Source organism: Equus caballus, chromosome 6 (assembly GCF_041296265.1).
Source record: "Equus caballus isolate H_3958 breed thoroughbred chromosome 6, TB-T2T, whole genome shotgun sequence".
In the NCBI taxonomy this organism is placed as follows: Eukaryota; Metazoa; Chordata; class Mammalia; order Perissodactyla; family Equidae; genus Equus; species Equus caballus.
In genome coordinates, this window is record NC_091689.1 from 53016622 (window position 1) to 53041353 (window position 24732).

Consider the following 24732-nt stretch of genomic DNA (forward strand, 5'->3'; position numbering starts at 1 on the left):
AGTTGTAAACTCATCCTAAAATGGAATCCACTTTTATTTGAAAGAACAACTGCCAAATAAACTACAGTCATTTACACTTGGGTATTTGGAAGAAAGCTTAAAAAAACCCAAAGAACAAGTGAGTCTGTTACTTCAAGGAAAACAATGGCAAATTATAACACGGGAGCTTTCAATCAGAAATTCTAATTTTGGGAAACCTGTGTCTAATACTATAAGCTTGACAGATTCTGATGAGAGAGGTGTTGATATTAAAATGTGATTTTTTTGATATTGCATAACAAAATGCATCAAAATCTGAAGATCTGGGAATTTCTGATGGAATGCTAATATTTCCAAATGACCAAGATGTAAGGATACAAAACTGTGCATGAATAAAATATCCATTCAGAGCACAAAATAGATCAAAGGATTTTAATATAAGAGACTGTGAAAAGTTAACTGATAATGGTTCAAATTCCACACTGCAACTAAACCTATAGAAAACTAAGACTTATCAAGATTTGGTGTAGAATTCAAGATGAATATCCATAGTTATTAAAAGGTTATTATTATAGTGCTCTGTTTTCCAACTACATATCTGTATGAGGTCAAATTTCTTCATCTATTTCAACCAAAACTACATATTACAACAGATTGAATGCAAAAGTAGACATGAGAATCCAACCCAACCTTAAGGGTTTGCAAAAATGTAAAAATAATGTCACATTTCTCACTAAAATTATTTTTCTTTAAAAATATAGTTCATTTTCTTAACAGATTTCATTTGAGAACATGTAACGGTTCATTACTGTTATTTTCAATAAATTTTTTTAAGGTTCTTGATTTTAAATTTTACTACAGTAAATATAGATAAATATAACCTATGCAAACAAAAGCTCTTTGGGATCCTCAACAATTTTTTAAAATATAAAAATATGCTGAGACCAAACAGTTTGAGAATTGCCATTTAATCCCAATTTCTTTGTTTTGTAAATGAGAAAACTGAGGCTCAGAGAGGCTAAGTGACTGCCCAAAGTCACAGAGCTTCCCATAATAAGGGCTGATTTAAAAAAGATAAGACTAGAAAGGCAGTCTCTTTATTTTTAGCCCACTGCCTTTACCATGACATCACAGGCTCTCTGACTTACTTTAAAAACGTTTCTGTTAGTAAATTGTCTAAAGAATACAACTTTATTATCTAACTATGGATCAGAAAACTTTTATCTTTAAAACAGAGACTATTGCAGATTACAGGTGAGTATTTTATACTGGGAATTTGAGGGATTATTTACAGAGGGAACTTGAGCATATTACGTATTCAGCACTACAGTAGATCACGGACAGAATAAAAATAGATAAAATATGGTCCATGTCTTTAAAGAGCTTTTAATTCGGTTGGGGACAGGAAGCGACTAATGAATATGAAACAAACGATTACATTAGTCTGAAGTGCATGTCATGCAAACTGTGGTAACAAGCGCTACAACTTCGAGAAAGAGAACAACAACAGCTGGCAAAGGTTTCACAGATCACGAGGAGACTAGCTGCACCTTGAAAAGTGAGTAAGATTTAGGATGGGCATGCAAGAAGAGAAATACATCCCTGAAATACCACGAGGAAACCCAGCAAGGAAAAACGAAACAGAACATGCCACAGTCAGCATCAAATTCTAAACAGCCAAACAAAAATACAGTGAGCAAGCTGGGAAGAAATACAAAATGAGATGGATAGTAAGACAGGCTCAAATGAAAACACATCTTGAAGGTCAGGCAGAGGAATTTAGATTTTGTATTTCATTTGTCGCCACTGTAAAATCAATCACACAAAAAATCCTGTACACAAATATTCACTGCGGTTTTATTCTTAATAACAAAAAAATTGAAAACAATTAAAACGTCCCTCAAGAGATAAATAATAAATTGTGGCATATTTATACAATGAAACACTACTCAGCAATAAGAAGAAAATAACTACTGATACACTCCACTATACAGCTGAATCTCAAAAATATATTAAGCAATAGAATCTAGACATAAAAAGAGTACATACATCACAATTCCTTACATAAAGCACAAGAACAGGCAAAGCTAAACTATGGGGCTATGGTGGTTACTTCTGCAAGAGGAGAACTGGCTACTAATGGACAGAAAGGTACTTTTTTTAATGACAACACTGTATATCTTGATTTGAGTGTTGGTAACAGTCGTATTCATTTGTTAAAACACACTATTCATTTAATGCATACATTATAAAATAATCAGTAAAAGTGAAGAAAAAAATCAAAGGTCTTTTAAACATTTTCTAAATGGAAGGTGATATCCTTGCTTCAGTTTTATCTACGTTATCATTACATAAGGGTAAATTCTTCTAGGATTTGCCTTTTTAGAGTAACAATACAGCACCCTGATATGGAAATACTTGCTATTTTTTTAGTGGTAAAATATACTTAAAGTTTACCACTTCACCCATTTGAAAGTGTACAGATCAGTGGCATTAAGTACATCCACACTGTTGTGTGCTTGCCATTTTTGAGGGGATACTTCAGGTCCCAGAGCTTAACTTTTACTCTGTACATATCTGATCTTGCTTACTAAATTGTATGCTCTTTCTCAAAGATCTTCAAACCACCTCCAGTCCAAGCACAGTGCCTCACAGCTGCTACTCAATACATGTCATTTATTTTTAAAAACATAAAGGAAAGTTAGAAGAATAAAATATTCTTATAATACCATCTTATCAACAATTTTTATATTTTGAGTGTATATGCTCTTTCAATCTTTGTCCACAGAAATACGCTTTTTACGTACCTGTCATCACAGCAGGAAACACCATTTTAATAATTTTTTTCCACTTGAGCCAAATTTTGGCTACATTTTTACATCAGCTTATGATCATGATGCTTAATAGCTGTATAAACTTAGTTATTTTACTTAATAGTTTTCTTATCATTAGAAATAAGACTGTTTTTTAAACTTCTCCCACTGTAGAGAACAGTCTTTTTCCTTCGGTTGAATTGACTTAGAATTATCCCCAAGAGGAGGATTTCCGAGCTAAGGGAATAAATATTATTATCGTGTTTGATGCTACCATACTATGCTTAACAAAGGAATGTACCAATTTGTTATGCTCTCATTGAGTGACTGAACTAGTTTCACTACAACATTGTTACCACCCAGTGATATAAACAATTTTTTTCCCCAAGATAAATAAGAAAAACAATAGGGAACTACTGAAGGATATGAACAAAAGAATATTCTTTTCACTGGATATATTCCCAAGAAGGATACATAAACTGACAGAATCTAGAATTCAGTGGATAGAGATTATAGGAGGCAAAATTAATTCATCTTGTTACCCTCTGGGGTGGAGAAAGCAACTTTATCATTAGGAAATACTCCTCACCAGATGAGTTTCCCCCAATAAGGGCACTTTATCCTTAGTTCCGGAATTAAGTTACACCTATCACTTGCCATGATGGATTCATTGTTAGAATAACCCAAAAGCCTAGTATAGTGCAGATGAACAGAATATAAATGATGAATCAAATTAGGAAAAAGAGCAATTTCACTGCCAAATCATAGAATGCTAGACTAAAATATGGAACATGTTAATTGGCATTTAGACCTGCACAAGAAAATAATAACATATTTACCTCCACATGATAGCTCATCTTGAAGCAGAACCAAGTGCATGGGGCAAGAGCACCTTGTCGTACCATCTCCTTTTACAAGACAAATATGTGAACAGCCACCGTTATCCTGAGCACAAGGGTGCTGTCCTGCCAAAAAAACAAAAAGAAAAGAAAGGGAGGGAGGGAGATGGGAGGGAAGGAGGAAGGAAGAAGGGATGGAAGGAAGGAAGGACAGCCTAGTCAAAATCAATTACCAAGAAAACCAAATGTAAAATTACGAAGAAAACCAAATGTAAAATCACTTTGGATTGTTTTTGTATACAAAATAATTCCTCACTCCATCTCTATACAATCTATAAGAAAATGGGGACAACTTAAAAACACAAAACACCTGTATCTAACCACTGTCTTTACATATTTACATATAAAATATTTTTCAAGTATTTTAAGCAAGGTTAATGGTAGAGCTCATGCTAATTTTTGCGAATAAGAAAAGATGATTATTGAAACAAAAAAACTTGCTTGGTAGAATGCTGAGACCTGGATATTTTTCTACTTAAAATACAAAAACTCTTCTAAAGATTTTAACTCAGAAATTCTACCTTTCTTAAAGATGAGACGATTTTACTCAAAAAGTACATTTGAATGAGGAATCCACTGAAAATTAAAGAGTAATAGAAGGAAAAAAACTTAAGTTCACATGGAACTCAATTACTCAGAAACAATCAAAATTATTTGCTCAGTCATTTGCAAAATATAACTTGCAATGTTACAAATGTTTAATTTCCTCACACTGGGGTTAAATTAAACAAATACACTGTCACACAACTTTTCAAAGTCTGTCTCACAAGATGTATTTAATGAAATCATTGCTTGGAATTTTCTACTTAGCTTGTGTTAAAAAAGCAACTTGACATTTGTCATCACTGAACACCAACATCTAATGTAGCCATCCATTTACTCTCTGACTCTCGTCTCAAAAACACATCAGAACTGCTTTAGCGTGTTAATGAAATTGAGGGAGTCAGCAGAGTCAGCAGGTGTGTCATACTACATAGCTGTCCCAAACAGACATCAGTCATTACATCAGAATATACAACCTATATAGTAGTATTTCTCAATCTTTTAATTCCATGACACTTTTGATAATCGAAAACCTCATTCTCTTTAATGTTATTAGAAATTTAAAAAAATATTGTTCCAAATATAAAGCCATATTTAAATGTTGAATTACAATAAAGGTATCCCCGGTGAAATTCTGAAAATGTCCGTGGAGATTTTCTGTAATAAAATATTCATACAGCAACTGAATAAATAACTTAGGTATTGAGTCATTACTACCTTATTTCTATTAAATGTTCAGCATGAGTTACATGTCATAACATAGAACAACAACAATTCTAACTTTATTTCCCCCTCCTTTTTTTGAGGAAGATTAGCCCTGAACTAACATCTGTGCTCATCTTCCTCTACTTTATATGTGGGACGCCTGCCACAGCATGCCTTTATAAGTGGTGCGTAGGTCCACACCTGGGATCCAGGCCAGCGAACCCCAGGCCGCCGAAGCAGGGAGCGTGCGACCTTACCAGCTATGCCACGGGGCCGGCCCCAATTCTAACTTTCTAATTCTCAAATACCTCTCTAACTTAACTTCTAAGTTCATGAACAGTGACAACATAATGAGTACTGGAACAAGCAATGGTGCTCTCATTACTCAATTCTTTCACACTCCAACTTGATTTGAAAGCACTGTACTGAGAAGTTAAGGAGTTCCAATAGTTCTCTCTTCAGTCCTCCATTTAACATGAGCATTCCTGTACAATCATGTAAGTCCTACAGTAGTGACTGCTATGAGGGCACTTCTGATTACAGACACATATTAACAAGAAACTAGGGAAAGATGATTAGCCATTTTCAGAAGTGTTCAATAAGATTAAAAAAATGATTATGGCTACTTTTCTAAGCTGAGAATTGAAAAATTTATCCAAGAGTGTAAAAAACAAGCACTTATTAAGCACAGTCTTCTCTAAGTTTACACACTAAATTTAGTCTGTTTCGCTTTTGCTTAAGAATAAGCTTATTCCATACTAACTATATTTACCACTATATAAATATAATTTTTGCTTTTGTTCAAACTATAAAGGTATACAAAGAGCAAAAGAAATATATGCTTTACACCAGTATTCTTAAAGGGGCTGAAGGAGAGGGAGGGAAGGTATGACAAGCAGAGTCTTTGTCATTCCTGGGAAAAATTTTTGAAAATGAACAAGACCATTCGTTTCCACCACTCCTGTTTTATGGGGAAAGAGATCTGATTTGAAAAAGCTCCCAGCTGAGTTTGATATAAGACTTTAAACACATGAACAGTTGAAAAGAAAATCGAAATACTAAAAGTGCATGAAAATCTTCAAACTAAGAGGTAAGAAGACAGAAAAGAACACTTTAATTTTATCCTAATTTCTGAGAACAAACATGAATCCTGCAATGAGCAGCACACCATCAGCACTTACTATATTCTTGAAGGTTCAGCTCCTTCACTGCATGAATGTCACTAAGCTGGGCAATTCGAGCCTGGACTTTTGTTCTACCCTCTCGACCTGTCATGTCAATTTTTTCAATCATTTGCTGCTGCTTATCAATCCAATATAGCCAGTTTTCAAACACAGTCAGTCCCACAGGCTGCAAGATATTAGAGTCTTCTAACACTATCCGGTTGGCACCTTGGAAAGGAGAACATTAAACAGAAATGACTCATGTGGGTCAAGTCATACATTCAACAACTATCTACTGAATACCGGTTAGATTTACTGCAAAAGAAAATATGGTAAGCTCTCCACTTTAAAACTTAAAAAATCATTCTGAGAAGAAAAGATACATACACACCAGAAAATAGATAATAGACTAGACATTCAAGTGCAATCAAAAGCAAATGAATGCCCAATACATAGTAAAAACTCTAGTTCACAGAAAGACAGAAAAGAATTCAGAGAAGTTTTCAAACGTGTTTTTTTAAAACAGAGTCTGCTTTTCAAATTAAATTTTATGAAAAGCTCTAACATATAAAACATATAAAAATGGTACTCCTCTAGATGAAGCAGTGGTGGTGAGCCCAGGGCTCTATATTCTTGGCCTCCCCAACTCGCTAAGTACACCTAAGGCACCTGTGAAGGACAACTCCACCCTAACCCTCCCTGGCCATTCAGAACACAGAAAAAATGACTGACTCAGAGGTTACCTGGTTCAAGCCTCACCTCAAAGAATTCCTTCCACAACATCCCAGACATAGAACCATCCAGACTCTGAAGGGGCAACCTATTCTATTGTTGAAATGTGAGAAAGTTCTTTCAGAATCGGGCTGAAATCTGTGCCCCACTCTCCAACCCTATAGCTTCTCCTTTACCCAAAAAGAAAAAATATATTTATTCCTTCCCTCTTCCTCATAATAGTCCTTCAAATATCCATGGAACATTTTTATGGTTCCTAAGTGATGAGTTCAATCAAAGAAAGATATTAGCTTATACTCTGGAAATATCAGGGAAGTTCCAAGAGGCAGGCATAAAGCTAAGTTTTAATAAACAGAAAAAAGTGGGGACATATTTCAGATAAGAAGGCATTGCCTAAGTCAACATTCAGATCCACGGTGAGTTCAAATGAGTTTACTTACGCTCTCTCCTAAAAATCTACTAAAATGGCAGTAAAAACTTCAGGTATAGGGGCCGCCCTCATAGTATAGTGGCTAAGTTCGGCACGCACTGGTTTGGTGGCCCAGGCTTGCAGGTTCAGATCCTGGGTGCAGAGCAACCACCACTCGTCAGCCAGGCTGTGTTGGCAACTCACATACAAAATAGAGGAAGATCGGCACAGATGTTAGCTCAGGGCTAATCTTCCTCAGCAAAAATAAATAAATAATAAAAATTAAGGTATAAACCAATAAGGACAAAGAAGACCTAAGAGCAGAAAAGCGATATAAAATTTAGAAGTTGGAGAACAGAAAGACCAGAGATAACACAGTAGCCCAGAGAAAGCTAAATCCCTGCAGTCAATGAAGCCAACAACAAAACCAATTAGCTCAGGAACTGGAAGCACCAGGTATTTTGGGATGGAGCAAAGGGAGGAGTTATGTGGGTGGGGCTGAAAGAAGAGTACTGACTGAACATAAGTACAAGAAGTCATGCAGCTCCTGGATCTCCTCCTTTCCTCTAGCAGACAGTTGAAGATACACTTTCTAAAGAGGTTGAATCAGACTTTAACGTACCCGGCAAAGACAAAGAGGTAGCACCATACCCAGGATTGTACAGCGCAATTACTTAAAATTCTACTTTCTGATTGCTGAGACTCTCCCCAACAGCCTTCTCCCAGTAGACTCCAAAAATACTGGTAGCCAGCTTTTATCTTACTACAGAAGACTGGAAGACTTCCCTTAGGAAAAACAAACCACCACCACCAACAATAATCAAACAAAAAACCTGAGAAAACAGGTATACAGAGAAAAGAACTTCAGATAGTGTCACTTAGGAGTTCCATTAGAAAACAGCCAAGTGTACCTAAGAATCTTACCACTTCACAAGCAGCAGCAATGTGAAAATCAGCATTTTTAGTGCCTATTAAATATAAACACACAACTAAGGATCACCAGATACTTAAAGAAAATTTCTACTTTTAAATTCAAAGCCAAAGACAAACATAACAAGGGAACTTGGAGAAGAAGACAATAAAAAGCAGAAGAAAAAAACTAAAGAACAGGTTGGGGGTAAGGCATTCAGAGAACACAAAAGAGCCTTTGGAAATTAAAAACATGATACTTGAAAATTAAAAAAAAACAAAACAAGAAGGTTGGAAGATAAATTTGAAAAATTCTCCCAGAAAGCAGAACAAAAAGACAAAGAGATTGATAATAGGAGAGAAAAATACAGTTATAATTAAGAAGGTCCAACATCTGAATAAAAGTCACAGAATGAGAATATAGAAAATAAATCATCAAAGAAATAACATAGAAAAGCTTTCCAGAACTCAAGGTGTAAGTTTCCAGATAGAAAAGACTCACCTAATAAATTTCAGTTCAATGAAAGAAACAAAGAGGTAAGGGGGAGGGGATCACACAAAGGCATATCATCATCACATTCTAGAACACTGGGGAAAAAGAGAAGATGTTAAAAGCTTCTGGAGGGGAAAATAAAGGATCACACATAAAAAGCCAGGAATCACAATGACATCAAACATCCCAATGAGGCGAGATGCTTGAAGATAATGGAGTTCTGTCTTCAAAATGCCGAGAGAAAATAGTTATGAAACATGAATTCCATACACATCCAAATTATCACCCAAGTGTAAGGAAAAGAAACATTCAGACATATAAGATCAAGAATTTTAACCTTCTATGAGACCCTTTTCAAGAAGCTAATAGAGGATGTGTTCTATCAAGAAAAAGGAATTAACCAGAGTAATGGAATCCGAAAAACAGGAGGTTCGGCACCAAGGAGACTGGCAGGTGCATTCCCAGGATGATAACGTTGAAAGGAAGTTGGCCTAGAAAGCAAGCAAATCCAGACTGGAGCAAGATGACCAAGAAATTCAGGAGGTATGATTTCAATTAAAAACAAAGAAGATGGCTAGCTTGATGCATCTCTATGTATTGAAATAATATTTGTAATATTTACATTAGACAAGATTAACTTCAGGGAGAAAAAAATCCATAGAAGGAAATGTAGCTGATGGTAATACCTACATAGCCATAAATAACAAATAATTAAGAACGAACTTAAAAATTATGGTATCACTATGCTGGGAGGATGGGAGGAGACTTCATATGGGTATTTTGGGGATATATGGTTTAAGACAGCAAAATCTTTATCTTCCACCAAAGGAAGTCAACTTGAGATGTCTAAAATTGAAAGGTCAAGAAATAACAGTTTAAAGCAAGTTATTTTAAAATAACTGAAAGTGGATGCCTCTGAGAGTGGGAAATGAGAGTAGGAAGAAGAAGAGCAGTAGACTTATTTTTCATAAGCCAAGTAGAACCATTTGATTTTCATAAATGTTTACATGTATTACTTTGATGAAAACTAAAATTAAATTTAAAACAGTAATAAAAGGAGTGATTGAAAAAGATTAGTTGGTGGTAGTGGAAGGATGGCCTCAAGTAGACAGCCAGGGAAAAAGAGATGTCAACAGTGTCACCACAGGACCCCAGACATGATGAGGACCTGATCTACTTTATGAGGTCAATATAACCTTGATGGCAAAACCCCAACAAGTACATTATAAGAAAGGAAAATTATAGGGCAATCTCTTTCATGAATACAGATGCAAACATCTTAACCAATAGGAAATCAAATCCAGCAATATATAAAAAGGATATTGTATCTTGCCAAGTTTGATTTATTCTAGGAAACTAGCAACAGAAAGGAACTTCCTTAATCTGATAAAAGTTACCTACAGAAAAACTTCAGCAAACATAATACCTAATCATTAAATACTGAATGCTTTCCATAAAATCAAGAAAAACTAAAACAAATCCAAGCATTCTATTATTGTATTCAACATTGTATTGGGGGTCCCAGCCAGTGTAATGAGGCAACCAGGAAAAAGGACAGGAAAAGAAGAAATACAACTCTCACCATTTGTAGACAAATGATTCTGCAATGTAGAAAGTCCTAAAGAAACTACAGATAAGTGAAATTTAGCAAGGTCCCTGGGAACAAGCTCAATATACCAGAAGGGAGGAAAAAAGGAAACTGTATCATTCTACATTACAGTCACAATCAGAAAATGTAATATTAAAAATTTAGAATACTCTTTACTACTAGGACTCAAAAGCATCAAATACCAAGGAATAACTAATAAAAGACGGGCATGACCTCTTTACAGAAAACTATAAAACATTGAGAGAAATTAAAGTTCTAGATAGAGAGAGGGATATACCATGTTCACGGTTTGGAAGACTAATATTATAAAGATGATAATTCTCCCTAAATTGATCTATAATTCAAAGACACCCAGTCAAAATTCCAATAGGTTTTTCCTTTTTGGTGGAAACTCAGAGGCTGACTGTAAACTGTATATGGAAATACAAAGGGTCAAGAGTAGTCAAAGTAATCTTGAAAAAATATTAACAGTGTACATTGCCAGATAAATCTGTTATAAAGTTATAATAATTAAGACAATATAATATCACAGAAGACAAAGTGACCAAGGGAACATTAGAGTCCAGAAACAAACTAATACAGTCACTTGATTTATAACCAAGGTGCTATTAGAAAACAAGTGGGGAAAGGATGGTCCTCTCAAAAAGAGGTGCCCCTCTGATAGACATAAACAGTGTATTATTTTAATTTCATTTGCCTGATCACTAGTGAGGCTACACATTTTGGCATCAGAAACTGAGGGGAGGGGAAGTAACTATGATTTGTAGACAGAGGTCTACAGAGAAATGAGAAAATAAAGTACATATGAAGACCAACAAATGACTTAATTTGGCTAAAACACCAGAAATGTTAAGATCATTTGAGTTTGATAATGAGTTTGTGAAAGCCAAATGCCAACTTAAGTGTACAACTAGGCTTCAGGTTATGAGACTACTCTTAAGATTGTTTTAGTACAATACTGACATGATTAGAAATCATGCTTCAGAAAATAATTTAAACTTTCAGGGGGGAAAGTCAGCAGGGAGGAGACTAATCATAGGCTAGAATTCAGGTCAGAGATGATGAAAACATAAACTAGAGCAGAAAAATTAGGAAAGGAGAAGAGATACATTAGAAATATATTATTTACAGAGCCCAGATAAAGAAAATTGGTCCATTATTAGATAACAAAGGGAGTAACTATGCTGATGGTTGAAGAAAGAATGCTTCCCAACCAATTTGATGCTGACTACTTTTAGTGAAGAAAACTAAAGAAATGTGTACAAAAATAATATAATGGAAGAAAAATACAAATGCTAATGATGAATATCTCAATAACTCAAATAAAAATAAGGAAACGCATTTCTCAGGTACCTGAGAGGTCACTGCTTTCAATTCGCCGGAGATCTGAATCAGCCCAAAAGAGCTTGCCCAATCTGCTATCAAGGGCTAAAGCAATTGGTTTACTTAAGCCACTGAAAAAGAGGACTTCCCGTTCTGTTCCATCCAAAGCAGCCCGTTCAATTTTTGGAGACCTTTCCTGAAGATTGGTAAAATACATATAGCTGAAGAGAAAGGAAGAAACAGTAAGTTTACCAAAATACGATGAGAATATTCTTGTTAAGACAAAAGGAGGTAGCATATTTTAAAATCTTATTTTTAATTTTAGAATACATTTTTTAGAAGACCATGGGATACTTTCATTACCTGATAGTAATAAAACATACACAGAAATTCTTAGAAAGCTAACTTTCATGGATTAATAAAAATGAAGAGTTAGACACAGGCACACCTATGCTTTTAGAATAATACAATAAAATTAAATTAAATTAAAAAGCAGTAACCAGAGAGACCTAGACATAAAATTTTAAATCCCTTCTCTAAGTAGTCCATTTCAAAACTAAAAATGGCATACATGAATCATTTCTTATATTTAACTCTGAGTTCATCTCTTTCCTGTAACTCTTCTGAAGTAAGCTGTTTTCCATGAATTCCTTATCATCCTTTCAGATGCAAATAAGTACTATTTATTACATGAAAAGCTCTGTACTAAATGAAAAAAGACATATTAGCTCTTATCATAAAGGAACCTAAACTCTGGTAGGAAATATAAGATTAAAAACAATTCACTATAAGGTAAATTGGAAGAGACTAAGTATGACTAGAGAGGCACAGATATGGAGTGCTGGGTATTTGGGAGAGGGTAAAAAATCACACCTGCTTGGGGGTTGGGTAGATTAAGGAAAACTTCATAGAGGATGTTGCAGTTCAAATGGTCCTGGAGGTATGGGTAGAAATGAGAACTAAAGCAATAGGGACTAAAGAAGGAAATTTTAGGCAGCAAAATCGGGGAATGCAATGATCTAAGAAAACGCAGGGGCAGGTAGATGGAGAATATCAAGTTTTTCCACTGGAGCACAGGACACTTAAAGGCAAATAACAAATGGGCTGAAAAGGAAGGCTGATGAGAGTCTCAGACGCCAAGACGTCTGAATGGCATTTTAGTAACATACCCTTTCTCCGGGTTTACCACAATGGCTCGAGGTCTGTCTTGCTCGCCTTTCAGCACCACTCCAATGGATCTCCCATCTAATCTTGTTACATTAATGACATTGGTGGCTTCACAAGTCCAATAGATGTAGCGGCTATAAATATCAATGCTGAGGTCATAGGGTTGTATTTCTAGGTTCTGATTTGGAACCGAGCTCACAACCACAGTAAAGCCCTGGGGAAAGAAAAAGACACACACACACACACAGAAAATCAGCCTCCAAGCCCGAGAGCCCTGAAGCAATCACTCACAATGCTAACCCTGATGTGGTCACACACCTGAGTAGAAAAGTCTCAAGGAACATTTCTTAATGATAGATTTTTTAACGGGTAATGTGCTTCTCTGTTAACATGCATTTCAAATGTTCCTTTTGGTTATTATGACAGAGAGAGCTGAGACCATATTAGTTGCTCTAAGAACCCGACAGAGCATTGATTAGAGACGAAAGTAAGAAGGTGGCAGCTGTCTTCTGTAAACTGGAGACAACTGTGTCTAGAACCACATCCTAGAAATACCCCTACAGCAGTGGTTCTCAAACAGAGGCGATCTTGTATTTGCATTTGCCTCAACCAGAGGCATCTGGCAATGTTTGGAGGCATTTTTGATTGTCACAGCTAGCGGAGTATAATTGGCATCTAGTGGGCAGAGGCCAGGATTGCTGTTAAACATCCTACAATGTACAGGTCAGCCCGCTACAACAAAGAATTATCCAGCCCAAAAATGTCAACAGTGCTGAAGTTGGGAAACTCTGCCCTAAAGACAATAGCAATTAGTCTGGGCTACAAACCACATCGATCAATCATATCTTTCTCTAGTCCCCAAATCCACCAGAAAAAAAATTTTTTTTTTACAAAGCCAAGCAAAAAGAGACGCTTTGTTTATCTCTTCTATCTGAATAAATTACATTTACTCAGCATCTCTGAGGTAACTATTTCTTAAAGAGGCTGTCTCATTTATTTGCTATGTCCATGGCTGTATAATAACAGCTATAATTTCTATCTAGTAGTTATCAGCCTATTAGTCCCGGCCTACATACTACAAGACGCATTTGCAACATACCTCTACAGCTATACCCTTAGATGATCCCTCAGCAGCCCTAAGTACATTATGTCCTTGCTCTTTTTTGTGAGTTAAGACATATCAGAAACTAGTAATCTAATCTCCCTATATTTTAATACATTCAAAATCCAACTTAATATCACTGCTATAAGAAAGATGACAAGTAATATTATTTATAGTAATCCCAGTCTAACACTGCTCCGCCACAGAAAGAAAGCAAAGTAGTATGGATAGTGGTATGTAAACCATGACTGGTATGTAAGCACAGATAAGATTTGTTGATAGTATTTTCATTTCCACCTCAGAGTCATCAAATAATGTTTACCAAAAAAAAAAAAAAATGGATTAATGATAACATATCCCAGATGTTTTTAATTTTACTGAGATTGTGTTATGTTTTCTATCCTCTAAACCTTTTAAATAATAGTTAACTAGTAATAGAACTATTATTTATTGAGTCCCTACTATGTAACAGGTAATGGGCTATGTGCTTTGCATTCCTGTCAGCTAAAAAGTTTTTAAGAATCCTAGTGAGCGATGGAACTGAGATCAGAAGTAGGTCTATTTGATTTCAAAGCCTCTGACACTTCATGTAAATGGAACCATAACGATACGGGTGGCAGTCACAGTCATTACCAACATATGAGCATATGTTATCCTAATACAACTTTCATCCCAATAGCATTTATCGAACAGCTGTTTACTCAAAGACCATCAGGAGGGAAGAAAAGCTGCTAGGTCCAGAATTTCAGTTTCATAGAGACACACACACACAGACACTTAAGCAGAGTCAAGACTTAAGTAAAATAGGATGGTTGGTTAGTCCAATTACTAGGTAGAAGAAATAGATTTTGAACTGAGCCCTAAATTACCTGACTGCCATCTTCTTGTGCTTTCCGGATCATGTTCTGTCGTGAGTCAATCCAATAGAGCTGCTTGTCCAGTGGGTCATAGTCAATGGCCCGAACATTCCGAAGGCTGTGGATAGGAAGGATGATGTCAGGGCTTTGCTGTTCATCAATCACCATGCGGTTGATGGCACTCTTTTGACTGAAGAGCAGGAAAGTAGTTGGAGCTTAAAGAAAGAAAAGAGCAAATCTGAAACACAGTTACTCTAAGTCCTGGTATCCCTCAAAGATTGTGATCAGCCTGTTATCTATATCTCATACAAAACAGACACAGATGTTGAAGAGGTAAGGTTGCGGACAAAACCCTTTGGTACGCCCTCAGAAACTCTCTTCAAGGTGACACTTACCAGCACTCTGGTTACCAAACCAGTTATGAATTACCCAATGATATAGCTGCCAAGCCTATTTTCCTCCATCTTGTCCACAGTGGTATCATAGGAGACTTGATTTCAATGAAGAATTTGATAGAGATATACAAAATTCTCCTTGTCTACCAAGTGAATACCTTATTCCTCCATAGCCTATTCTTGTGGGTGGCAGGAAGTCTGGGCCTCCATAGGTCAAAGCAGAAATTTCAAAACTGGTTTTAGTCTTAGCTCTTTCACTATCTAGTCACTTAATCTTAACTAAGTCGCTGAGCTTCTGTGGGTCAGAGTTACTCAACTCTAAAATAAGGTTATAGCTATCTCGTCCTGCTCACTGAGTTGCTATAAGAATTTAACAACATATGTGAAAATACTTTAAAAATCGTAAGGCATTATGTCAATTATACTTCAATTAAAAAAGTGTAAGGTATTATATAAATGTAAAGTAAAAATAACTATTATTTATTATTACCAGTAGTAGCAGTAATAAACGAGGTATTAAAAGGAATTAAAGAAACTCTCATGGATTGCAGACAGGCTTTATTTCGCATTGTGTATATGTGATGGTGGCAGGGAGAGGGAGTTGGTAAAAATCACACAAAACTAATAAAAAAATGCTTTATACTCATTATCTCTAATCGTCATAATAAACCTTGGCTTTATATTTTCACTAAAAATATATTCTGCTCTGATGCTAAGCAGATGCCCTAAATTTATGAAAAGGGAAAATATAACAGAGACATTTCCCTTTCCTAGGGATTAGGCCTCTGATTATTACATAATCATCTTTAATGCAGGAAAACATCTAGAAAAGAACAGCATTTGAGAGGGCTACCAAGAAATTCAAAGTCTAATAGCATTTTTAAAATCTTCATTAAAATATATATAAAAATTCCACAATTATACTCTATTCTCTTGGTGCTCAGTCATCACTTAAATGCAGTAGAATTTTGTCCTTCTCAGGGATGTAAACATAAATGGCCAAGCCAGAGCTCCTTGCTTTATTTCCCCTAAACCCCATTCTTTCCAGCTCCATTATTTGTGGTTCCCTGCTTTACTTTACATTTACACCCAAATGTAGATTGGCTTAAATCCCAACGAAATTCATTGGTACTCACAAAAAAACTTGATATTCACAACACTAAATTTCTGCTTTATTTAAGTTCTTCACTGGCAAAAAGCCCACACTTAGCTTGGAAGATTTAGAAAGTATTCCAATGATCCCACTGGAACTCTCTATTATATGGAGTCTGTCACATACTGATTTAACAACTTTCAGCAATTTTAGCAGAACCCATGCCTTAAATAGTAAGAACAAATGTCACAACAGAATAGCTAACAAGTCTCCCATCTTTTTTTCAAAAGAATTACTTTTTGGCAGTATACTACTCTCTTGTAAATCAAGAAAAAAGAAAAAAGTGCCTCTAATATCTAAGTTTCCAACAGAATAAGCACCATACCAGGACATACAATGAGACTTAGAAGAAAGATTCCAGAGTTTTAGTCGCCAACTTTCCTTGAGAAACAGTTAATCAAATATATATTTGGCTCCCAGTATATTTTACTGGTTACTTTTTTTGAGTAAAGTTTTAACCTTCAATAAGATTCCACAATTAAGTGTTTCTAGAAAGGTGGATTAAGAAAAAAACAAATATGGGTCCAAATGAATGCTCATTTCAAAAAGTCTACAAATGACATTAACAATTACAGTTAATTGGCTCAATATTTCCAAGAGGAAGCTGATATTCTGACTTGTTTACAAGTCATTCAGTACTTAAACTGACGAAGAATATGCAATTCCATAAGCCTAAATCCATCCTAATTTATGTAACCTCTAACCACCACTCCCTCATCTCCTACAGAGCAGTGCTTTAAAAACTGTCAGGGTGTCTGAGTTTCGCAGTCCCACAATGAAGACAGCCACATGCAGAAGCTGGCGGGTGAGGTGTACGTAGGAGGAAGGTGTCCAGCTCACTTTTGAAGGTGCAAGTGTTCACCTGTAGCTTAAAGGAAAGTGTTGCTCTTGTGGACGAATGGCATAAACTACAAGGCCAGGCCCACCATGTCTGACTATGCCATTTGTGTACTGTATCAAAGGCGTTGAGTAGGGAGTGAAGTCCAGTCCATACTTCATTAGCCAAGCCATGCACCTGTGCGACTGCGTCTGCCCAGAGTTACATCTTTTCCCAATCTGCACAAAGGTGCCATAGAGGCCAGCCACTTCAGTACTAAACAAGGGATTACACAATTTGGCTTCCTGTTTCCTCTCCCACAATCTCTTTGTTCACTCTGTTCCAGCAACACAGGCCTCCTAGGTATTCCTTTAACATGCCAGACATGTTCCCCTCCTAGGGCCTTTGCATTTGCTGCCCCCTTTTGCTTGATAGGTCTTCTCCCAGCTATCTACATAGCTCATTTCCTCACCTCCTTCAATTCTTGATACAATGCCACTTTTTCAGTAAGGACTTCACTCTATTTAACATTGCAATCCTCCTCCCTACCATTTCTCGCTCTTAATATTTCTCCATTAACACTTATCTTCATCAAACCCATGGTATCATTTACTTATTTGGTTTGTTATCTGTTCCACTAGAATGAAAACTCCATGAGGGGAAGGACTGATGTCTATTTCATTCACCACTACATTTCCCACTGGCTCAAACAATGCCCAGTATGTAGTAAGTGTTCAATAAGTATTCACTAACAGAATAAATGAATACACAAATGAATAAACAAGCATCAGGTGACAATAACTAAGGAGAGCCCTGTAGCTATGATTCTGAAAGTAAGAAAATGAAATTATTTTAGAGAATTAGGAAGGAAAAGAAACAAACATTGATTTAGGACGTCCAACATGTCACACATTACACTAGATGTTATTTAAACTCCAAAATTATCAACTTCATTTTATAGGTCAGCAAACTCAGAAAGGGAAAGTAATTGTTAAAGAAAGGCTCATAAAGGTTAAGTAATTTTTCCAAGTTCACAAAGCTGTTGAACGGAAGAGCATGTTTTTCCAAATCCTGTCCTGCTTCCTCATTCTTTTACTTAACAATAATTTCTTGAATGACTATTTACCAAGCACTATCATAGGCACCTAAGATATACCAGTGAAAAAACACACTAAACTCCATGAAGCAGCATTTTTTATTCCAATAGACAGACAAAAAGCAATAAACATAATTAAAAAGTTATAATAAATAGTACAGTATATAAATTAGATAGTGTATCAAAGAGTGATAAGTGTTATGGGAAAAGGAAAAAGTACAAGTAAGGGGCACTGGCCATGCCAGACAGGGGGAAGGATGCTCTGCAGTTTTAAACAGGGTGAACCAGGTCTCACCGTGAAGGTCAGAAGTAAGAAAAGACTTGGAGGAGAAATGAATCCACGCAAATATTTTCAGGAAAAACATTCCAAGCAGAGGAACTAAGCAGTACAACAGTCCTGAGGTGGGAGTAATTGGCATATTTGAAAACAGCAATGAGGCAAGCATGGCTGTCATGAAGAAAGCAAGGGGGAGACTAGTAAAAGCTGAGGCTAGAGAAGAAAATCGTGTAGGAACTTGTAGGTCACTATAAGAACTAGGTTTTTACTCGGTGTGAAATGGGGAGCTAGTGTAAGGTTTTGAGCAGAGAAACAAATTCTGATTTAGCTTTTGAAACACAGGACAAGGAGTAAATTACACAATGTCACAAAACTTTTTGAGGGTGAGCACTTTGTATTAAACTTCTCTTGTAATCTGCCTTGAAATCTAATACATCTCTAAACAAACATTAAATGGTACTCTTTTTATAAAGAGCACACATGGTGCCAGCCTGGTGGTGTAGTGGTTAAGTTCACAAGCTCTGCTTCGGCAGCCCGGGGTTTGCAGGTTCAGACCTATACACCTCTCATCAAGCCATGCTGTGGTGGCATCCCACACACAAAACGGAGAAAGAGTGGCACAGATGTTAGCTCAGGGCCAATCTTCCTCACCAAAAAAAAAAAAAAAAAAAAAACCTGCACACGCCAGGAAGCCTCTTGAAGCACTACTGATCTATCTCAGAAAGGTAGCCAAAGACAGATATTAGGGACACTCAGCACTGATTTCTCATGGCCTTCACTCAAACTAACATGCAGGAGTATAAGCAGCTAAACCAATAATGATCTCAAAAGGTCTTTCCATATTCTTCTTGTCTCCATCCTCCCTCAGTTATTACCCCTATTTCTTCCTTCCAGTCAAAGTCAAAATTCTTGAAAAACACTTCTATACATACTATCTTTCTTTCTCTCCATTCACTTTTGATCTACTTCAATCTTTCACTATTGCCTCCCTGAAATTAATCTCTTCAGGGTTAATAACAACCACTTTATCCAAAAGTCCAATGGATACTATCAGAAGGCCTCACCTTACTCAACCTTTCAGCAGCATTCAAAACAGTTCTCTTTTGAAACAATCTTATCTCTTGTCTTCTGTGCCACTACTCTCTCCTGGTTTTCCTCTTACCTCTCTGGCTGCTGCTTTTCAGTGTCCACTGCAAGCTTTCCCTCCCTCAAGCAGAGCGCCTTAGGTTACCAGATCCCTTCGTTTCTCTACACCAGTTGTCGTCAAACTATGGCCCACAAGCTAAATCTGACTTGCTGCCTGTTTTTATAATAAAGTTTATCAGAATTCAGCCACATTTTAAAACTCACACATTTTAAAATACGGCTGCTTTCACGCTACAGTGAACAGAGCTAAATAGGTGTGAGAGACTATCAGGCTCAAAAAGCCTACATATTTACTCTCTGGTCTTTTACAGAAAAATTTTGCTGACCCTGGCTCTACACCTTCTCCATAAGTAACCTTATTCATTTCAAATACATGCTGTCAATTCCAAAATTTATATCTCCAACCATATCTCTCTCCTCTGAGCTCTGGAATCTTCTAACCAACTACTAATTTATCTATTTCAATGTCCCATAGGAAAATCAATATAAACCTACCTAAAATTAAATTTTTTATTTCCTCCTGAAAACTAATCTCTTTCTCCAGTCTTCCTCATCTACTATTTTCTGAACTGCTCAAACCAAAAATCTAGAAGTCACTTCTAGAAGACATCTAGAAGTCACTTGCTTCTTCCCTCTTCTTCCCCACATACAACCCATTAACATGTTCTGTTAATTCTAGCTTCAAAACATACCTTGAATCCATCAGCTTCTCTCTATCACCACTGCCACCATCCCAGTCCAAGTCTACCTGCATTACCACACTAGTCTAATTGACTTCCCTGCTACCATTTCTTTTCTTCCTTAAACCCACTCTCCACAGCAATCAAATCATGTGATATCTTATTTAATTTTCACAATAACCTTATACGGTAGTTACTATTAGTATTCCCATTTTAGAAGTGGAAAAACTTAAGGTTTAAAAAATTAATGTGAGTTGCTTTAGTAAAACACACAACTAATGTGTGGCAGAAATTCCAAATCATTAAAATATAAACTTACATTCTTTCTCTTTCAGAATCAAAGCCTTGTGTCAAGATAGACTAAATCCTTTCCTAAGTGACTCCTTACACTTTCAGGCACGGAATAAAGTAATTTCAATAGTTAATTACATCCAATATCCTACAGCAGTTTTGTTATCTTCTACCCTAGTGAACCATACCCTAATTTTCTCCCATGAATCTACTCTTTCTGATCTAATTCTCTATTTCTTTATCATATCTACCAATTTGTTCTTGTCTATCCACCAAGACATGGGCCTTCACATATCCTTGAAGCATAAACCAGGTTTCCCCAAGCCAACAATGTTTTGTTACACACTGTGTTTTGTTGTTGTTAGTAGTGTGTGTGTGCATGTGTGTATTTAGTATATATCACTTGCTAACATTTAAAAATCAGGAGATACTGCAGCCAAAAAAAAAAATCTGGATTCATGACTGCATGAGACGATCCGGTAACATCAGCTGGAATTAAGTAGCAACCACCCACTATGTTCAGAGGACATGCTCTCTAATTCCTCATCTATTTGCTATTGTTTCATACTGGGCTGAATTTACTCATACGCCTTTTCTGCCTGGCCTCTTATACACTTAAATTTTTTATCGTTAGACTATTCTATGAACTTCAAAGGACAAAGAGGTTGTATTTTGGAGAGTCTCTTTGTTATTCTGTTTGTACCGCTCGTCCCTTCCTTTATAATGAATAAATATGAATTATGTATAGCACACATGCATGACTCTGTCTCTCAATGAAGTGATGCAAATTCTTCACTAAATATTTAATGTTCAAGGGTAAAAGACAATTTTTCTACAACATCAATTTTTCCATAACATCAACTAGCTAACATCAAACAAATAATAAGTAACAAAACTTTGCGTTTGTCCATCTTTAATCTTTCCCCTTTATTAAAAAAAATAATCAATTCTCGACTTCTACAATTTTTTACTCTAGAAAGAACATAAACTCTAGTGTTTTCGAAACTGCTTTCTCCACTAATTCTAGTTTGCTCTGGGGGGGGAATGCAGCTTACCACTACAAGTCCTGTTGTCAGCATTAAGAGAGTAGTGGGCAGGGCATCCGCAAACAAAACCTCCAACTGGCACAGCCAAGCAGAGGTGGGAGCAGTGCCCATTGCTGGAAGCACACTCATTCCACCCTGCCTGCCGAGAGGAGTGAAAGACGAGGATGTCCATCACATAATCCAAGTGGCCCTGAATGATGGTGCGGTTTTGGCCGCTGGTTTTGTTGGCACGCTCAATGCTGCGTCGGCTCCAGTCCGTCCAGTAGATGTAATCTTGGTACTGAGTTAAGCCAAAAGGATGAGGCAAGTCATCTGCTATAACTTCACGGTTGAGTCCTATTTTCGGAAAGGCAGTAGAAAGAGGAGAAGCAGAAGGATGAAATAGGTGAGAAGTAAGAGTCTTGTTGGCAAAAAAACAAGTAACATATAAAACATTACACTTGTAAGTAATTTAAAATAGAACATTTCATTTGAAAGCAATTCTAAAACCAGACGAATCCTCTGAAATCAATCCATCTTCAGTCTGACCCCATGCCTCAAAGTTTATATTCTTGCTATAAATCACTGAGTTTGTTTAAACTCCTACAAACAGTCTATTTTGATTGTGTCTTATTTCCTCTCCATAAAGGTGTGCAGTTCAACTTTTCTTCTTCCTTCTATAAAAAGATGGAAATGCATATATTGTATTTACTCATATAAAAGTCACTTCAGGGATGTCTAGGGAGTTATAAATTCCACTACAAGCCCAACAATAATGAAATTTCTACATAAAAAGAGATATGAATCCAACTACCTGGCCCACTATTCATAATAATAAACAGGATACAACAGCAGACAGAGGAAGCATCTAGACATTCATATTAACTTTTATTAATAATATCTAACCAATGGCGAATAGCAGCCAATTGATTTTTGCATTGAAAGAATAATGTACTATCTATCTGAATAGAAAGAAGTCCAGCTTACCAAGCATATTTGAAGATTCTATTAAATTGGTGTCTAGGTCTGTCCAATAAAGCCTCCTTTTAGCATAATCAATAGTCAGGCCATTTGCCCGGCCCACATTTGGAACTAATGTAGTGCGTTCACTTCCATCCATGGCAGCTCTGTCTATCTTAGGTTTTCCACCCCATTCAGTCCAATACATAAATCTAAATTCAAAACAATGAATATTTAACATTTTACTTTTGATAATTTTGGGGAAAGGGTTGTATTCATGCACAGTAACCAAAGAAAATTAAAGAAATATGCATTAAATAAGAAAACTGTTAACACAAAATCATGGCTATAATTTTTTCAAATATTTGGCACCCTCAACAAAATATTTTTTCTCATCTTCTAAAAAGGAAGTGAGTCAGCTTTCCTTAGTCTTTCCAATGAATTTGTTCCATCCAAAACCTAGGAATTGGAAACAAACCAATGATTTCCTTAGTGAGGTACTTGCATGTGTAAAACTAATATTGAAGAAGATAGCAAAGGATTAAAGTTCTGGTCTCAGAATCTGGTTTACTTCTGAATAACATATCTTTATTTCTGAATACAAGTAATTTGAGTTTTTAAACTTACTTTTTGACTTGTGTAATCAACCCTCCTTCAAAACAAGTTACAGGAGTATGTCAAAAGTAAAAATTAGGGGCCGGCCCTGTGGCCAAGTGGTTAAGTTTGCACATTCCGCTTCGGCGGCCCAGGGTTTTGCCAGTTCGGATCCTGGGTAAAGACATGGCACCACTCATCAAGCCATGCTGGGGCGGCATCCCACATGCCACAACTAGAAGGACCCACAACTGAAAATACACAACAATGTACTGGGGGGCTTTGGGGAGAAAAAGGAAAAATAAAAAATCTTAAAAAGAAAAAGCAAAAATTAATGGATTTTAACTGAAGTTAAAAGCCAAGTTTGAAAATGTATTTGGCCACACAGTGCAAGGGAACACACTGTATGTGCAAGAGCAATGAATCACCCCTTAATGTGTCAGCTGGGCAGTGAACACTACTACTACAATCCCCGTGAAATTTTAAAATATTATTGCTTTTACGTTACTTTTTTGAGTTTTTCACATGAACCTTAGAGCAGACCTACAGTATAGGGTTTTTATAGATGAGGAGGCCAAAGCACTAAAAGAGATGTGAATGATTTGTCTAATGTCTTCCAGCCAGTCACATGGCAGAGCTACAACTAGAACCTACTCCTTAGCGAAATGCTCTTTCAACTAAACTAGTAGGGCGCTAGTTTTGAGGCACTCTGAATACTGGGACTAGGAAAGCACTCCAGATGCCAGCTCTCATCAAATACCTGAGGACAGACATTCACACATCAGCCCGTCAGCTGGTGGCTGATCTGGCAGCAATGCGTGAACATGCTTTTCTGAAAATTCAAGTTGGTCTCAGGCTTTGTTTGCCTTTGCACTTGTCAGTTGACAGGCACATGCACACCACAAGAGCCAAAGAGGAACAACTGTGAGAGAAATTTCAGAGTTGCCAGCAGCCACATAAACTAGAGTCCTTAGTCCCAACTACTAAATTTATCTGTCTGGTAACTAACGCTTAGAGTAAAGATCACCATAATCCAACCACAACATGCCAGCAGAGAGAAGCTGCCTTTTGATATGGCCTTCCAACTAGACGGCTAACCAGCTAATCATGGAATTCATGTGATTTCAGGGAAACTATTTTTAATTACAGATACAGGAAATACGCTTATATGTTTACACTGTTATCTTCTGCTTTTAAAAGTGGAATTCTTCTTCAAATGTCAGATTTCTCAGCTGCTGGCTTTTTAAAACTTGCTAAGAAAGATCACCTACCCTTGAAAAACATGTCATGTTGTAAATAAAAAGCTTACTGTTTATCAAAAACAGCTTACTGTTTAACATCAAAGTTTCTTCAAGCTTATTTAATAATGATCATCCATTTTGAATTAATGAATATTCTAAAATGGAGCTTTTTAAATGCAGTTACTTCTTAACACACAATATTATTTCAGTGGGTTTACTTTAATAGGTTTGGAACCTGGTACAACTTGGGAGAAGGTGCAAGGAAATGCAGACTTGATGATACCTTTAACAGGCTGTTTACTTAGTATATAAATATGATCAGTAAAACTTAAGTGATTAATCCACCTCACTAAT

At 36.4% G+C, this 24732-nt stretch overlaps 1 protein-coding gene and 1 long non-coding RNA gene across 4 annotated transcripts in view; one reads left to right on the top strand and one right to left on the bottom strand.

Moving 5' to 3' along the window:
- The window catches only part of LRP6 (LDL receptor related protein 6), a 172197-nt gene that overhangs the window by 16541 nt on the left and 130924 nt on the right, over positions 1 to 24732 (bottom strand). For all 3 annotated transcript variants that reach the window (XM_001501298.5, XM_070269915.1, XM_070269914.1), the window contains 7 exons: positions 22571 to 22755; positions 21614 to 21940; positions 14716 to 14918; positions 12747 to 12958; positions 11608 to 11798; positions 6121 to 6330; positions 3632 to 3757 (listed from right to left, as the gene is read on the bottom strand). In XM_001501298.5, coding sequence (XP_001501348.1) covers positions 3632 to 3757; positions 6121 to 6330; positions 11608 to 11798; positions 12747 to 12958; positions 14716 to 14918; positions 21614 to 21940; positions 22571 to 22755 — 1454 coding nt within the window. The remainder of the gene's footprint in view (positions 1 to 3631; positions 3758 to 6120; positions 6331 to 11607; positions 11799 to 12746; positions 12959 to 14715; positions 14919 to 21613; positions 21941 to 22570; positions 22756 to 24732) is intronic.
- LOC111773923 (uncharacterized) overlaps positions 8569 to 24732 on the top strand; it is a 40060-nt gene continuing 23896 nt past the window's right edge. Inside the window, exon 1 of the long non-coding RNA XR_002808643.2 lies at positions 8569 to 9188. This is a non-coding gene — a long non-coding RNA (uncharacterized lncRNA). The remainder of the gene's footprint in view (positions 9189 to 24732) is intronic.